The sequence below is a fragment of the Thalassophryne amazonica genome, chromosome 20, assembly GCF_902500255.1.
Source record: "Thalassophryne amazonica chromosome 20, fThaAma1.1, whole genome shotgun sequence".
Classification (NCBI taxonomy): domain Eukaryota; kingdom Metazoa; phylum Chordata; class Actinopteri; order Batrachoidiformes; family Batrachoididae; genus Thalassophryne; species Thalassophryne amazonica.
In genome coordinates, this window is record NC_047122.1 from 59,872,706 (window position 1) to 59,890,376 (window position 17,671).

Consider the following 17,671-nt stretch of genomic DNA (forward strand, 5'->3'; position numbering starts at 1 on the left):
ACTGTCATGGTCTTACCAGGGTAAGAGGAACGCTGCAGCAACTCCGACCCCAGCAGCAAACGAGCAAATGTAGGTGATAACCAGGTTACACTTCACACACACCACCAGGATCATGAAGGGGATCACAGACTGGGAAGAATGAAAAAAGATCTTTTTCAGTGGCACAAAGGACACAGTTTTTCCTACAACAGAACACTGGTGGGGAAGGTGGTGGTGGTGTTGGGAGGTCCTACACCTTGGATAACATTTAGTTTACAATTTAAAAAAAAGTCATACTAAATTAATTTTTTTTCTACATTTTGTATTTAGTTTGTGGTTTGGACTCGTCTGTACCCTGGTATTATTAGCTTGAAAAGTCTCCTGATAAATCATGGAAGTCGATACCTAAAATCCTTTGCCGTCTATGAAACACACCTGCTGAGCTCCCACCAGTCTGCGGGAGACAGACACTGTTCAGCTTTTACTCCCACGAAGGACACTTACTCAGAAACTCACAGCAGTCAGTGTAAATGTAGCTGCCATCAGCGACGGGCACAGCCAAGCTAAACATTAGCTTTGATAACTTTGATTCTCGCACACTGTAATAACACAAAGCCAATAAACCACTAAAACAAACAAAAAAAAATAGCTGAAACCACACTAACTTTTATCATATGAATTTAGCATTGGCTTGGGATTTTTTTAATTTGTTTTTGGCTCCCTCAATCCCTGAAGCTGAAATTTTAATGGTTTAGTGTGCAAAGATCAGATGGTACATCCATAATTACCTCAAGGTGATGCTTGTTGCCTTCACGTGGTGTCAATTTCGCTTATTGGATTCGTGTTTAAGATCCAACAAACATGATTTTAAGGCTTACAGACATTTTTGACTGTTAGCAAAGTTAGCTGACAAAATTTAGTAGAAGCTAACCGGTCAGGTGTTGGTTTTCAGAGTTAGTTGACAAGTTAAAACAGTTAAAAGCTTTGCTAATTAGCCGCTTGTGGGTAAAACAAATTTTTCATAATCCGTGTACCTGCCATCTATTTTAGCATTTAAAACTAATGCTAATAATGATAGCAGTATTAGCCTGGCAGAAACAAAGGATCTTAAATTAACCACATTTCTGTTATGTTATAGCAGATTAATGGGAAGCTTGACTGCAGCAACTTGTTTGCCATTTTGCCATAAATAGCAGAGGCTTTGTGGTTACATTTGCACATGCTCTACACTCAAAGACTTGTTTGTTATAAGACAGTTAAGTTATCCACCACAGCTAAGTGCGGGACACTGACGCAGCATTCAGATAATCTGTGGGAGCCATAGTCTACTTTTGGTGTCCTATTCCAGTTCCTGTCAGAGATGAGGTGTGGCAGGCAGCACAGGTTGTGTTTCAGATCCAAGTCAAGTCTAAAGAGCATGTGAAGGCACTGCACCCACCACACCACAGAGCTGCCCTGGCACTTGGACGGCAGCCATCCATGTTGACAACTGGCCCATCCCCACCTTTACAAAGTAGCCATCTATCTGCCACAGCCAGTTGAACTGTGGGTGTACACTTGGCCTTCTTCAGCCGCTGGAGTTCACAACACTGAAACGCCTACATACTTGATTATGCAGAGAAAATGTGCCACATGGCCTAAACGCTGTAGCTGGTGCACCTTCACAATACAAGTGATATTTCTCATCCGAGTCACTGTTAAGTAACCACTCATTTGACACAAAGTCATTCAGCAGTACCCAAGTACCCTCAAAAGAGACCTAGTACCAAATTCATCCAAGGGCACAGATAAGCATCCAGTTCTCACAGCCACACTGCAAGACAGTGTGCTTCTGGACACAATAACTACAGGGTAACACTGGCTACAGTTGTCAATATCTGCTATATTAGCATGTTAAAAAGGTGTATAATGTAACACTTTTCAATGCTTAACACCTAATGTCATACAGTTCAGGACTTACCAAGGTGCCAACATAAACTGCTGTCTTTTTCCCAAAAGAAGTCAGAAACCACTGCCAGAAGGGGGTGGTCAGTGTAGCAGAGAGCTAGAAGGAAAAACATTGAAAGTTTGCTTAACCAAATACTTCGCCAATAAATGCATGTGCAGAGTTCTGGGAAACACAATTTAAAAGGTTTCTATAATAATAAACATGTTGATGTTGTCTTATCTAGAAAGAATAGAATCTTAGTACTTAGTACTGTACACAGTACTTAGTACTGTGGTGTTTTCGAAGTAGATTTCAGCTCCGATCATAACAACAAGCACGATATATAATACAGCACCTACAGCTGCTCCCAAAACAAACCCGAGCCGAATATGACGCAAACGTCCACTGGACAACAGAGTTCAGGTCACGGCAACGTGCTCAGTGTTTGAACAACAATGCAAACCTGAAGTGCAGCAGTATTTTTCCACAGTGGTGGAACAAATTACCGCTGACCCTTAAAGACCGCACTCCTCTCCACGCATGCAGACCGTAGATTAAAACGCAAAGTTTCCATAATAGTTTAAACTACAGATTTATAATCACGGTGATTTGTTTTTAAAGTAATAACTGTGTGAATCTTGATGCAGAGAAATCAAAATGGGAGCAGAGAAAAAGCAGTTGCTCATTCACGTGCCACCTTGGGGTCCGCGCGACGCAGCCTGGTTGGACCTCGGCGGACTTCGGGGTCGACACACAGAAATAATTACTCTGAAATATCAGCAACTGAGGGAGGAAGGAAGGTATGCTCTGATATGACTGAGGTCATTTGAATCGGTGAGTGTACACCTCACCAGGCTGTCACTCCCCCTCCAGTTTTTGGCCAATCTAGGAAAAAGAATTTAAAAAAACGTTTTGTGATCTGCTGCACCCCTATTTTGTAATAAATAAGGTATAAACAAATAAAAAACACCTACATGTCACCGAGTGTGATCGACCTGTTCTGCCGTGGAAAACAGTTTTCTTTTATTGTTGTTTATACACCAAATTATATTCCTTGTATGTGAGAACTTACTTGGCAGTAACTTTGATTCTGATTCTTATTATGAAGTGTGAAGTCCCCAGCTCCCCCCCCCCCCCCCCCCCCCCCCCCCGCCCTTTGTATTTGCATGTGTAATATTTTTAATACCCCTTGGCACTGACGCCTTCATCAACCTTATCAGCCTCGTCCTCTGTAATCAAACACCATTATCAGGTAATGTTGCTTTATCTACTAAATAGATGTTATAAAACGTGCACAGTATATAACTGAATCCACTGTAAGGAGATGGTTGCCGTTTTTTCATAGAAGCTCTGTCCGTGTGACACCAACATTTAATTTGTTGTGCAGAACGTGATTAAAAAAACAAAAAAAACAAACGTATTTTGCATTGTGTACCTTCTAAACTTCTCACGGCTCTCAGATGATCTTTTGTTTCGTTTCACCTTTTCAACTTAACTGCAAACCCCCTTACATCACTGCACACACCACCTGCTGGTTTCGCTCGGCAACATTAACGGTATTAAAGCAGAATTTGAAGGTCCCATAAAGTGAAATCGCTTTAAAACGATGACAATTAGCGTCAATTTGCACCATTCTGTAACTTTTCATAATGTCAGCATGGCAGACATGCCAGTTTCATGAAATAAGTCAAAAAAAGATCACTGCATTTGAATTCTTAAGCCTTAGCATAAAGTAAGGATCAAAAGAATGTAATCCTTTCAACCTCACTAAGCCGCAGGTTCTCATTCTGTAAAGTTCACTACGTTCTACAGTAGGCACTTCTACAAATGACTTTAAATTCAAGATGGGGGGAGGGATTCTTTTATTTGAAAAGAGACGAAGGAGCGTGTGAATGAAACGTAGCTCAGCATTATGTGGCTCCTTTGCCATCTGTGGGAACAGGATGACTTTCAGTCTGTCTAGTCAAAGTGGTCACATATCAGGAAGCGGGCAGTGAGGGCAGACCACTTTCCAACGGAGCGCAGAATGACCTCATAAATTAAAATGATTTACTCGCTCAGCTTGGGAAAGGCTTCTGTCCGCACTCTGATGCTAATAATTTAGTGTACAGACAAGGGCAGTTTGACGCTCAGTACTATTGGAACAATGCGACTTTCTGTCTGAAAATGCCACCTTAGTCTGTGTGTGTGTGTGTGTGTGTGTGCCGCACTCACCATGATAACCAGTAAGATATTCTGGAAGTCGTTTCTGAAGCCCAGTGTGTAGCTGCAGAATAGAGCAAAGTTTCCCTCCACGAGCTGTAGAGAAAGACAAAAGACACATTTTACAGGTCACATAAGATGCCTCTGTACCGCCTTACCGGCACCAAGTAACCTCAAGCTGAGTACAATCTATTTGAGAAACACCCAACTTGGAACATTCAAAGGCACTTAAAAACGACTGAGAATATCTGACTGTGGCCATAGTAACATTATATGCATTTTATTTGATGACTCACGTCTTGGTGCATCTTCATACTTACCATGAAAGCTAGTGAGGTAAAGAGGAAGACCATAACTAGTTTGGCATAGGGTCCAAACCCCATCACCAGTTTAATCCCCTCCAAGAAGGACATAGGCTCTGACCTTAAGCGACAAGACTCTGGAAAGAGGAACAAAGACACAATGTTACAAACATTTGAATTATATAAGAATATTGCTTTATTTTTTGCAGATGGTGGGCACAGTTCAGCTAACAGCTAATGAAGCCAACTTCTTCGCTTGCAAATTAGCTTTTCATCCAAATTTGAAAATCAATAGCAGATCAGCTAGCGTCCACTAAATTTAATTCTGCTAACTTTTTTAAATAAACTGTAATGGGCAAAAACATTTGTAAACCCGAAAATTAAACGTGTTCATGTTTATACACTAATTCAATAAGCAGAGTAAAAGCATTAATTAGATAATTAACATAGTTTTCCATGTGCATTTTTTGTTAATATTTCTTTAATACTTTCTGCACTGGGAATAAACTGTTGAATGGAAAATACTGTTTAATTTAATTATTTATACATATCTTGCTCTTCAGCTCTTGGCATGCTAAACCTTTTTGTGAATCTCCATGTTTACACTTCAATATATTACAATTTCAGCTCCTGAGGCCTGTTTTTCAGGCTTTTAGACAGGAGAAAAAGAAGAAGAAAAAAAAAAATCAAGCTAAAGCTAAATTCATATAATAAAGGTTAGCGGTTAGCAGTCGCATCAGCTAAATATGTTTGACGTCAGCTTTTCAGTGAGCGGATTAGCAATTATCAAAGCTAACGTTTAGGTTAGCTGTGTTCACCACTGATTTTTTCTAACATGGCCACTTGTTTTACACGAGGAGGTTCCTCTCGTGGTGGATCTGGACACAGACCGATATTCATGAGATTCAAACTCCCAAAATCTCTGCGTTCTCAAACTTTTGTCACTGGGAGCGACTATAACGGTGTCCCACTGGTCAACAGTAGAAGTGTGACTAAAAGCTTTACGTCTCACATGAAAGTCAAATGTATTTTTGCATCCAAAGAGCAGCAGATTTTTAAGGCATTTAATTGAATCCAAATCTAGAAGTTAAGTAGTAGCAGTAGAAGTTTGGGTTAAAGCACATTTAAATGGCCATCCTATTACAAAGATGTTTATTATGTACCTCCCCTTTTGTATAACACATGTGCATTGTAAAAAGCTGGGACTGTTTTAGGAAGTGCTCACCTTTTTGTTCCCTCACGCCAAAGAACAGAACAATAGCACAGAGGATATAGATTAAGCAGATGACGCCAGAGGCAATCATGTAGGCTGATCTCTGTCAAGGCAGAAATGAACACTCGTTAACAAAAAATACACATTTCTTTGTCCAAATGTTGCTTTGGCCTCTGTAATTGGGTGCTCGTTGACTAAACAGCCTTCAGTGTGAAAAATAATGACGTACTGTGTGATCCAGGGAAATGGCAGGCCGGCTGTTATTGATCCAGACAGATTTAGACGAGTTGCTCACATCTTCCATGATGTAGCCGGGTACTGGCAGGCAGGGTGACTTGGCCATGCCCACAATCTGGCCCTGGATTGCCGTACCAAGCACAGTGCCCAGAACCTCCACCGTCATCCCTAAAGAAAAAAGAACAGATTGTAGAATTGTAATCATTTAGCACAAGTTACATTTGTGCAAACATTTACGAGGTCTATTAGAAAAGTATCCAACCTTTTTATTTTTTTCAAAAACTATATGGATTTGATTCATATGTTTTTACGGCCACCAAGCTTGAACATTCATGCGCATGCGTGAGTTTTTCCATGCCTGTCGGTTGCGTCATTCGCCTGTGAGCAGGCTTTGAGTGAGGAATGGTCCAGCCCCTCGGCGGATTTTCATTGTCAGGAAACGACGGAATGATTTGGGCTTTTTTTCCCCCATCAGAATTTTTTTCAGAAACTGTTAGAGACAAGCAGCTGGAAACCATTCGAAAAATTTATCTGGCTTTCGGTGAAAATTTTACGGGCTTCACAGAGAATAAGGAGTGTTACTACAGCTTTAAGAACGCCCCACAATGGCGCACGGTGCACCGCGCTCCGAGCCGCCATCTAGAGGCAGAAAACACCACATCATTTCTAAACAGATTGCTGTGTGGAGCCGGGACCTTCGTGAGCAATTTCTCTGGTTATCACAAGAGCTGGACATCAGCCATTTTCCGGCAGATTTCACTTTTAACAAGAGATTTTGTCATGGAAAGCCGCGCGGAGGCTTCGCGCATCAGGACCGATTCGCTGATCGAGCGAGACAAAGGAACACCTCCGTTTCGGAGTGCCAGGGGACAAGTTGGGACATGTCTATCTCGGCTTTCAATGCTTACCAGCCCAGTGAGTATAAGAGAAATTGTGGAGAGCTGGGCATGTCCCAACTTGTCCTCTAACACTCCGAAACGGAGGTGTTCCTTTGTCTCGCTCGATCAGCGAATCGGTCCTGACGCGCGAAGCCTCCGCGCGGCTTTCCATGACAAAATCTCGTTAAAAGTGAAATCTGCCGGAAAATGGCTGATGTCCAGCTCTTGTGATAACCAGAGAAATTGCTCATGACGGTCCCAGCTCCACACAGCCATCCGTTTAGAAATGATGTGGTGTTTTCTGCCTTTCGATGGCGGCTCGGAGTGCGGCACGCCGTGCGCCATTGTGGGGTGTCCTTAAAGCTGTAGTAACAGTCCTTATTCTCTGTGAAGCCCGTAAAATTTTCACCGAAAGCCAGATAAATTTTTCGAATGGTTTCCAGCTGCTTGTCTCTAACAGTTTCTGAAAAAATTCTGATGGAAAAAAAAGCCCAAATCATTCCGGCATTTCCTTGCAATGAAACAACGACGAGAGGGGTGGACCACTCCTCCCACAAGGCGTGCTCACAGGTGAATGACACAACCGACAGGCGTGGAAAAACTCACGCATGTGCATGAAGGTTCAAGCCTGGCTGACGTAAAAACATATGAATCAAATCCATATGGCTTTTGAAAAAATATGGTCGGATACTTTTCTAATAGACCTCGTACTTTCTCTGTGATTAAAAGAGCAGAACATGATACTGACTGTATGCAGTGGCCGAGTCTCTCTCTTTCTGCTCCGAGCTGATAAACATTGTGAGGGCAGAGTATGGCACGTGGAAACACTGGCGGCAAAGAAAGACGGCAATTGAGTAATGGGGAAGAAAGAAAAAAAAAAAAAGTCAAGCAATGCAGCTTGTCGTTAAAGAGGGAACATTTGTTAGTACATATTACTGTAGGAATAAATTCTGCAAAAAACATAACCATTTGCTAAGCTAGCGCTGCCAATTAGCCATGTAGCCAAATGCTATGTGGCTGTTTTTAGCCACACTGAGTAAGAACCTTTTTCACAGTCCTACATAATTGGTACCGATTAACTACTACTACTAACTACTAGTGCAGTGCCTGTAGGAAATTTGTATTGCTATAGAAAATTGGGAGCTTAAGTAGATTTCCCATAGATGGTCGTATGAGGAGGCTGTATTTAAAGGTGGGATGTAGAAAGAGGTGTACTTATGTTATATTATCATTATTATTTGAAGATACTATTTCATATTGCTTTTTTTTTTAAATCAGTTTTATTATCAATTATATTAAAATACTCGTAAAAGGATTCCTAATAAATAGCTTAATAGAAGAGTCAGACAAAATTAAACAGAACATTTAGAATATTTGAAACAGCAAATCAGTACCCCACCTCCTGAATACAGTTTATTTAAACTTGAACTCACAGCAAATATAAGATTTAATTCAGCTTACATACTTAATGAAACATACAAATAGTGGGAAATTTGTTGGTGTTACAAAAAAAAAAAAAAAAGATTTTAGCCAACACATCCTCAGTGTTGTCAAGTTAAACTCAGTCGCAAGAAACACTGATAGCATGAATTTCACAGTAAAGGTATTTGCTGGGATGCTTTATTGTGAAACGGTGCGAGCAGTAGGAGCTATCTAATATTGTTTAACTTTACTACCAGTAACATCAGCGAGCCATGCCATCTTGGAAGTACGAATGTTACAACGTTAACCAAAATAAAGGTTTTGAAAATTAATTCCCAAAATTTTCATAATAAAGGATGCATATCATCGTGCCATGCACAAGCCATATCTGAAAGCCGAGGTCAATCTGACAAACAGAACTATGAGAGCCACATACCACCACCACATACAATCATCACTAATTGAAGAAAATAAGAACAACCCCAGGTTTCTTTTCAGCACTGTAGCCAGGCTGACAAAGAGTCAGAGCTCTATTGAGCTGAGTATTCCATTAACTTTAACTAGTAATGACTTCATGACTTTCTTTGCTAACAAAATTTTAACTATTAGAGAAAAAATTACTCATAACCATCCCAAAGACGTATCGTTATCTTTGGCTGCTTTCAGTGATGCCGGTATTTGGTTAGACTCTTTCTCTCCGATTGTTCTGAGTTATTCTCATTAGTTACTTCATCCAAACCATCAACATGTTTATTAGACCCCATTCCTACCAGGCTGCTCAAGGAAGCCCTACCATTATTTAATGCTTCGATCTTAAATATGATCAATCTATCTTTGTTAGTTGGCTATGTACCACAGGCTTTTAAGGTGGCAGTAATTAAACCATTACTTAAAAAGCCATCACTTGACCCAGCTATCTTAGCTAATTATAGGCCAATCTCCAACCTTCCTTTTCTCTCAAAAATTCTTGAAAGGGTAGTTGTAAAACAGCTAACTGATCATCTGCAGAGGAATGGTCTATTTGAAGAGTTTCAGTCAGGTTTTAGAATTCATCATAGTACAGAAACAGCATTAGTGAAGGTTACAAATGATCTTCTTATGGCCTCGGACAGTGGACTCATCTCTGTGCTTGTTCTGTTAGACCTCAGTGCTGCTTTTGATACTGTTGACCATAAAATTTTATTACAGAGATTAGAGCATGCCATAGGTATTAAAGGCACTGCGCTGCGGTGGTTTGAATCATATTTGTCTAATAGATTACAATTTGTTCATGTAAATGGGGAATCTTCTTCACAGACTAAAGTTAATTATGGAGTTCCACAAGGTTCTGTGCTAGGACCAATTTTATTTACTTTATACATGCTTCCCTTAGGCAGTATTATTAGACGGTATTGCTTAAATTTTCATTGTTACGCAGATGATACCCAGCTTTATCTATCCATGAAGCCAGAGGACACACACCAATTAGCTAAACTGCAGGATTGTCTTACAGACATAAAGACATGGATGACCTCTAATTTCCTGCTTTTAAACTCAGATAAAACTGAAGTTATTGTACTTGGCCCCACAAATCTTAGAAACATGGTGTCTAACCAGATCCTTACTCTGGAAGGCATTACCCTGACCTCTAGTAATACTGTGAGAAATCTTGGAGTCATTTTTGATCAGGATATGTCATTCAAAGCGCATATTAAACAAATATGTAGGACTGCTTTTTTGCATTTACGCAATATCTCTAAAATCAGAAAGGTCTTGTCTCAGAGTGATGCTGAAAAACTAATTCATGCATTTATTTCCTCTAGGCTGGACTATTGTAATTCATTATTATCAGGTTGTCCTAAAAGTTCCCTAAAAAGCCTTCAGTTAATTCAAAATGCTGCAGCTAGAGTACTGACGGGGACTAGAAGGAGAGAGCATATCTCACCCATATTGGCCTCTCTTCATTGGCTTCCTGTTAATTCTAGAATAGAATTTAAAATTCTTCTTCTTACTTATAAGGTTTTGAATAATCAGGTCCCATCTTATCTTAGGGACCTCGTAGTACCATATCACCCCAAAAGAGCGCTTCGCTCTCAGACTGCAGGCTTACTTGTAGTTCCTAGGGTTTGTAAGAGTAGAATGGGAGGCAGAGCCTTCAGCTTTCAGGCTCCTCTCCTGTGGAACCAGCTCCCAATTCAGATCAGGGAGACAGACACCCTCTCTACTTTTAAGATTAGGCTTAAAACTTTCCTTTTTGCTAAAGCTTATAGTTAGGGCTGGATCAGGTGACCCTGAACCATCCCTTAGTTATGCTGCTATAGACGTAGACTGCTGGGGGGTTCCCATGATGCACTGTTTCTTTCTCTTTTTGCTCTGTATGCACCACTCTGCATTTAATCATTAGTGATCGATCTCTGCTCCCCTCCACAGCATGTCTTTTTCTTGGTTCTCTCCCTCAGCCCCAACCAGTCCCAGCAGAAGACTGCCCCTCCCTGAGCTTGGTTCTGCTGGAGGTTTCTTCCTGTTAAAAGGGAGTTTTTCCTTCCCACTGTAGCCAAGTGCTTGCTCACAGGGGGTCGTTTTGACCGTTGGGGTTTTACATAATTATTGTATGGCCTTGCCTTACAATATAAAGCGCCTTGGGGCAACTGTTTGTTGTGATTTGGCGCTATATAAAAAAAAATTGATTGATTGATTGATTGATTGACATACCCACACACAGACGTTTCTTGCTTTATGTGCAATTAAATTACTGGAGTAACTATAGCTAGTCAGATATCTTTGATGAAGCCTTCATTATATAAATCTGGCTGCTAATGCAGTTGATATCTTTCATGGATATACTGTGTGGCTCAATGACACTCATTTTGGCTCAAGAGAAAACATACCATTTAGCCACACTGGCTAAGCATTAAAATATAGCTCTAGCTCAGATGTGTAAAGTTTTCTACACAATGATCACATCATTTTTATTTTATTTTTTTTTTTTTAAGTTTGCACATATGGATGTGCAAACTTTTGTTCGCTTTTTGCCAAACATTAACCCAAAAGTCAGGTCAGATCACGTCCAACTCGTTCTGTTGGTTCAGCTCTTTACATCTGCGTGTCAATATGTTGAACCGACTCCAACAACTCAATATTAACTTTGGTCATGTGCTCTGTAATAAAAGTCACATGATAAAACATTTGGAAATGTTGGACTCATCTGGATCAGATGCATTACTCCACCGTAACACGCTTCTTATTGGGCGCTGTAAGCCCCACGCTCACTTTGTGACCTACCTGCCTACCTGGTTTCCGACAAGTGCAACAGCATTTCTCCGGCTTGCCAGCGAGTCACACGTGGGATGGGTCAAATTATGGACACATGAATACCTCTACTTCATAGTAACCTGATAGCATTCTTTACTCATTAAGGAGCACTCACTGATTACGTGATGGAGTGTTACTTTTTATCCGGTGAATGTAGGAAGAATCTAAATCAGACTTTGACAACACCTGCAATGCATATGTGGGAAAAGTGAATATTCATCAGGAGTGTGTGTGTCATACTCACAGTTTGAAGGGTCTGGAAGAGGCAGTAGAAGAAGAGGTACCACACCACTTTGCCATTCTCAAAGGGAGGAACGTACCAAATGAGGAAGTAGGAGAGCACAGCCAGAGGTGTAGAAAACAGGATCCTGTACACAGACAGGACAAATGGACAGAGGAGAGAGAGAAGACGCAACAGAGGATGAACATGTGATTCATCCATGAAATATAACAGTCATCACTCTGGTGTCGATTTTGAAATGCAAAATATTTGCTTACCCACTATGCGCCAACGGTTTTAACAACAATGTTCGGGCATTTTACGCAAATACCTTACAAGTTTTTAAATCAGCATTTTCATACACAAATGGCTGCTGGATAAAAGTGTTTAATGATGTGACTGCAAAGGCTGGCTGAATGTTTGCACAAGAGCAGGTTTATCCTGCGTTAGAGCCATTCACACAGTGAATATCCTGTACTCCTGCTGACGTCTCGCAAAATGAGATCATAAGAGTAGAGAGCCGGCAGGAACACTCAGCAATGGAGGATGAACATAATCCATTAGCTCCGCCCTCTTCCCCCCGCATCGTAAGATCAGCATCCTCCAATAACATGGAGAGTGAAACTATTTGAACCACGCCTCTGCTTCCTCAGCAGCAAAAGGAAGCAGAGTGAGACGGACTTATCAATCGGACCTATACTGGAAAAACTGGTCACCTAACAGGATATTTACTTATGAGTCACAACATACCACAAATAAAAGTGTACCATAATCATCAACAGCTGCGTGACATGTTCTTGTGCAGAACTGCTGAACAGATTCATTCCAGTAAAACAAGTAGCTTCCTTAATGGAGGACTACACCAATCAATCAAGCATTCTGCCAAATATCAACATTCTAACATCTCTCGTCAGTATTCCTCCTCCTGATTTCTCACCAGTATTATTTAGTTTACACATTATTAAAGAAGGTATGTGCAGAAGTATGATGAAAGCTTTGGTGATCTGAATTTGCTCTCCTGGATACCAATTTCCTCTGTGCCATAATGTATGTCAAGAGGAAATTAAAAAAAAAAAAAAAAAAAAAGAGGGCAGGGATGGGTATCATGAATGGTTCCAATTGAGGATCTGTTCCAAATTTTTGTCAATCCATCAGAATCCTGTGTGTCAGACATGATCAATTCCCCTTTCAAACACTGGAAAGTTTTACCTGACAAATCTACATTGCAAGCTCAGGTGTCATGATGTCAGATGTAACATCATGACATCAAACTGTGCCTAGCAACCATGCAAATAGCTGCACTGATAAAGGAAACCGCTGCAGGCCACCAGTTATGCTGTGGATACACATCGACACGATGTGTTGCAAATGTCATATTTCCGTCATTCCTGGCACATTCATGACACATCTGAATAAGGTTCTTAACAGTGTGTGTCGGTTCATAACATTCATGAAGCATGTTTTTGGCTGCCAAAAAAAAACAAACCAAAAAAAACTTACACAATTCACCCTTGTTTCGTGGTCATGGATTTCGAAACTGAGCGTTTCGATACGTGGTGATTCGTAGTGTATTCTTGATGGATCTTTCAAATCAATTTTATTTATATAGCGCCAAATCAAACAGTTGCCCCAAGGCGCTTTATATTGTAACGCAAAAGCCATACAATAATTACAGAAAAACCCCAACGGTCAAAACGACCCCCTGTGAGCAAGCACTTGGCGACAGTGGGAAGGAAAAACTCCCTTTTAACAGGAAGAAACCTCCAGCAGAACCAGGCTCACGGAGGGCCAGTCTTCTGCTGGGACTGGTTGGGGCTGAGGGGAGAGAATCAGGAAAAAGACATGCTGTGGAAGAGAGCAGAGATCAATCACTAATGATTAAATGCAGAGTGGTGCATACAGAGCAAAAAGAGAAAGAAACACTCAGTGCATCATGGGAACCTCCCAGCAGTCTAAGTCTATAGCAGCATAACTAAGGAATGGTTCAGGGTCACCTGATCCACCCCTAACTATAAGCTTTAGCAAAAAGGAAAGTTTTAAGCCTAATCCAGGGCTGTGAAATGAAAATTATGAAATCTGAGGAAAATTTGCAGGGGGTAGATTGTAGAATATATATATATATATATATATATATATATATATATATATATATATATATATATAAAAATCAGGGTAAAATATCAATAACATACCTAATAATAAAAAGCCACACATTCTTGTGTAAATTCCTGTAAATCCACTCAAAGCCACAATGTCTTTTTTCCCATGAAAAAAGTCTACATTAATAAAAACTAATTTACATTGTTGTGTAAATTCATGTAGCCTATATTCATTCAAAGCCACAATGTCTTTTATTCAATCAAAGAAAGTCTAGATTAATGAAAGAAAAAAGGCACATAATCTTTTCTGAAATCCTGTTTGAACAGCACAATGTTTATTTGCCAGAGAGTGAAAAGAATTCTTACCAGTTCGCTTTTCCCGTTTATCTTTCAGGTGTGTTGATGAAGCCAGCAACAATTCCACGGATTCTTGTCCTTATCACACGTTTTCAAACGTCTTTCTCGCCATCTTCGCTCTGTCTGATGTCGCTCCGTGACACAGACATGCTGCAAAATTCTTCTTTTAAAAACTTGAAAGTTCTAAAAGTTTGCGATGTCCACATGCTACGTTCAGCTAGCTTCGCACAGGAGCCATACAGCGTCACCGCAGCAACCAACCAGTCCCGCTTTACGACAACTGACGTAACAGCCAGGCTTTGAGTGGCATTTATTTTCCTCGAAACTCGGCGGATCCGAGGAAAATGATTTGTATCTGTAACATACAGATCAGTGTCCACGGACTTATAAAACTTGCATGATGTCATAAAAAAAGAGAATGCTTTGCGATAAACATTTTAAAAACTCAGTAACGATCACAATTAAAGAGTACAACACTGACACTCCCGCACCCTTCCCATGATGAAATCCGCGGAATTCCACGGATCCGTGGAGTTTTCACAGCCCTGGCCTAATCTTAAAAGTAGAGAGGGTGTCTGTCTCCCTGATCCAAATTGGGAGCTGGTTCCACAGGAGAGGAGCCTGAAAGCTGAAGGCTCTGCCTCCCATTCTACTCTTACAAACCCTAGGAACTACAAGTAAGCCTGCAGTCTGAGAGCGAAGCGCTCTATTGGGGTGATATGGTACTATGAGGTCCCTAAGATAAGATGGGACCTGATTATTCAAAACCTTATAAGTAAGAAGAAGAATTTTAAATTCTATTCTAGAATTAACAGGAAGCCAATGAAGAGAGGCCAATATGGGTGACATATGCTCTCTCCTAGTCCCCGTCAGTACTCTAGCTGCAGCATTTTGAATTAACTGAAGGTTTTTCAGGGAACTTTTAGGACAACCTGATAATGAATTACAATAGTCCAGCCTAGAGGAAATAAAGGTCTTTGAGCACAAACTGTCACGAAAGCTGTCCAGAACTGACATGAATTGTCACGCACTTTCACATGATGAATCACAATGGCATGCAACAATATTCGTGATTTTCTGACAGCGTTTCATGCCATTAATCATAACGTGTGGTAACAGGTCGTGGTGTTGCGTGAAGCCTCTGCCCCGAATCATGATCCTCAGTCCCGAATTTAGATTCGTGGCATTCATGACTTGCCGTCGTTATGTGTAAATGCAGAATTACCGCCGAACACACACAGAAAACATGATGAATGAATTACAAAGAAAATCAAAAAAAGAATCAGGTCGATTGGCAGAACTGAAAAGATTTCACATACAAGTTTCCTTCACCAGGCAGCACGGTGTCTAGGTGGTTAGCACTGTTGTCTCACAGCAAGGTGGTCATGGGATCGATTCCCACATGTGGCCTTTCTGTGTGGAGTTTGCATGTTCTCCCCATGTCTGCGTGGGTTCCCTCCAGGTGCTCTGACCTCCTCCCAACATCCAAAGTCATGCAGGTTAAATGGATTGAAAACATTAGATTGTCCGTATAGGAGTGCACGCGGGTGTGTTTGTCTGTCCATATGTGGCCCTGCGACAGACTAGTGCCCTGTCCAGGGTGTACCCAGCCTCACGCCCTATGACTGCTGGGGTGTGCAGACAAAAGCTCACAAGACAAAAACTCACACCGTTGCTGAAAAAAAAAAAAAGAGAAAAAAAAGAATGTGTACATTGAGGAGAAAAACTGTTAAAATATTTGGTTGTGATCTTTTGTATAATAACTTTTTTTTAAAATGTGCGCTTTTGCCTTTTTTGTCATTAAGGGTGTGAGCTTGTCTTGTGAACTGACTGCTGAGGCAGGTTCCAGCCCACCGTCACCTTTGATTGGAGAAAGCGGTTGAAAATGAGCGAGTTTCCTTCGCCTTTTAAAATGAACGTCTGAGTAAATTGATTCCAGTGTATTCTATTCCGAGTGTTTGCCAGCCTGAGCTAAGCCAAAATGTGCGTGGATACAGTAGACCTTATAAGTACGAGGAAAGAGCTTGAAGCTTACTTCCTGGACTCTAAATTAAACACGCTCCAAAATAGCCATGTGGCGTTAGTAAGTTAATGAAGTGAACGCATGCAGTTGGAATTGAGAGAACAATCACACACAAAGAAACGACTGCCAGTTCACAAGGTATACACATGGGCTAGTATCAGGGCGTAAATAGTTTCTTTTGTCACTCATCTTTTGGGTGTGGACAAGTCAAATAAAAGATCAAGACCGGGTTTATTGGTTTTAGAGCTCTAGCGGGTTTATTGGTTTTAGAGCTCTAGCTTCAACAATAAATTTAAGAAAACGCAACCTTCAGGAATCAGACCAAGATTAGGATAAACTTTATATTCATATTAGGAAAACCAAGAAGAATATTTCATAAATTATAAATGTGTGAATATCAAAGTGTTTAGGTTTTAAGTATTTATATTGGTCTGGATATTGCTAGAAACCTGCACGTTGTCACTTGTGTGTGCAGCAACAGTAGAACTCTTTCTGCAGTTGCTCTTTGAACGATAATAACCCCCTGAATTCCTCAGCCATGCTTAAAAGTCACGGTGGCTGACAGCTGGCTCGCCATTGGCTCAGGCGGGTGGTGTGTTGTAGGTTGGACCAATGAGACTGTCGTCTGATAGCATTCACCCCTCCCCCTCCTCTTCCTGAACACTACACGCAGCATCAGCTGCGTCCACGTAACTCCCTGGTCACAGACAAGAGCAGACACGCACAAAAAAGTAATTGTTGCATCTTTAGGACAGAACATACCGTGATGCGATTGATTCTTTGAATGACTCATGTATTGCTCAGCTTCAAGAACACCGTGACGTGTTCCTGCAGGGATCATCCAATGTGACGGAGACCCAGCCACACCTCTCTAAAGGTGGACTTTTAAATTAAACTTGTGCATGATTTACTGGAACAAAAAACATTTATACATTTACACTGGGACAAATCTGTTCAGAAACTAGACTAGATTAAGGGGATGCCAGATGTCACCTGGGTGCAGCAGATAGATGGCGATCTCCAGAGGCAGATGGACAGCAGGTCTGTCTGAGCTGCCCCATAGAGTGTTGAAAGCAGCAAGCACGTGCACATGGTTCTAGACCTGGCATTCATGACACTAGCGCAGTGCTCGTAGGAAGTATGTATTCCAACAGAAAAGTGGGAGCTTTGTTGATGATCTTTGTCGAAGCTGGCGTGAGAGAACGTTCCACCTTGTGATAATAAAGCAAGAAGCGTCTGTGGCTCGCATATCTCTCAGAGTATTTGTGTATTATTTATATCTTCTGTGTGTCCCCCATGAATGTGTTAAGAGATAGGCATCAGTTTAAAGCAGATAGGGACACCTTTTTGGCAACAATCTGTCAGAGCTGGCGCGTGAGAACGTTCCGCCTTGTGCCAATAATGTTTATGGACTTCAAAATAAAGTTTTTGTAAATTAATACCCAAAAGTTTCATAATAAACGATGCACATTATGCCATGCGCAAGCCATATCCGACAGCTGAGGCCGATCTGATAAACAG

At 41.0% G+C, this 17,671-nt stretch overlaps 1 protein-coding gene across 1 annotated transcript in view; it reads right to left on the bottom strand.

The window, feature by feature from the left end:
• mfsd2ab (major facilitator superfamily domain containing 2ab) overlaps positions 1-17,671 on the bottom strand; it is a 29,406-nt gene that overhangs the window by 3,110 nt on the left and 8,625 nt on the right. The window contains exons 4-11 of the mRNA XM_034160489.1: positions 11,696-11,819; positions 7,487-7,565; positions 5,853-6,028; positions 5,636-5,726; positions 4,429-4,547; positions 4,121-4,204; positions 1,940-2,023; positions 17-129 (exon numbers count right to left, since the gene is read on the bottom strand). Coding sequence (XP_034016380.1) covers positions 17-129; positions 1,940-2,023; positions 4,121-4,204; positions 4,429-4,547; positions 5,636-5,726; positions 5,853-6,028; positions 7,487-7,565; positions 11,696-11,819 — 870 coding nt within the window. The remainder of the gene's footprint in view (positions 1-16; positions 130-1,939; positions 2,024-4,120; positions 4,205-4,428; positions 4,548-5,635; positions 5,727-5,852; positions 6,029-7,486; positions 7,566-11,695; positions 11,820-17,671) is intronic.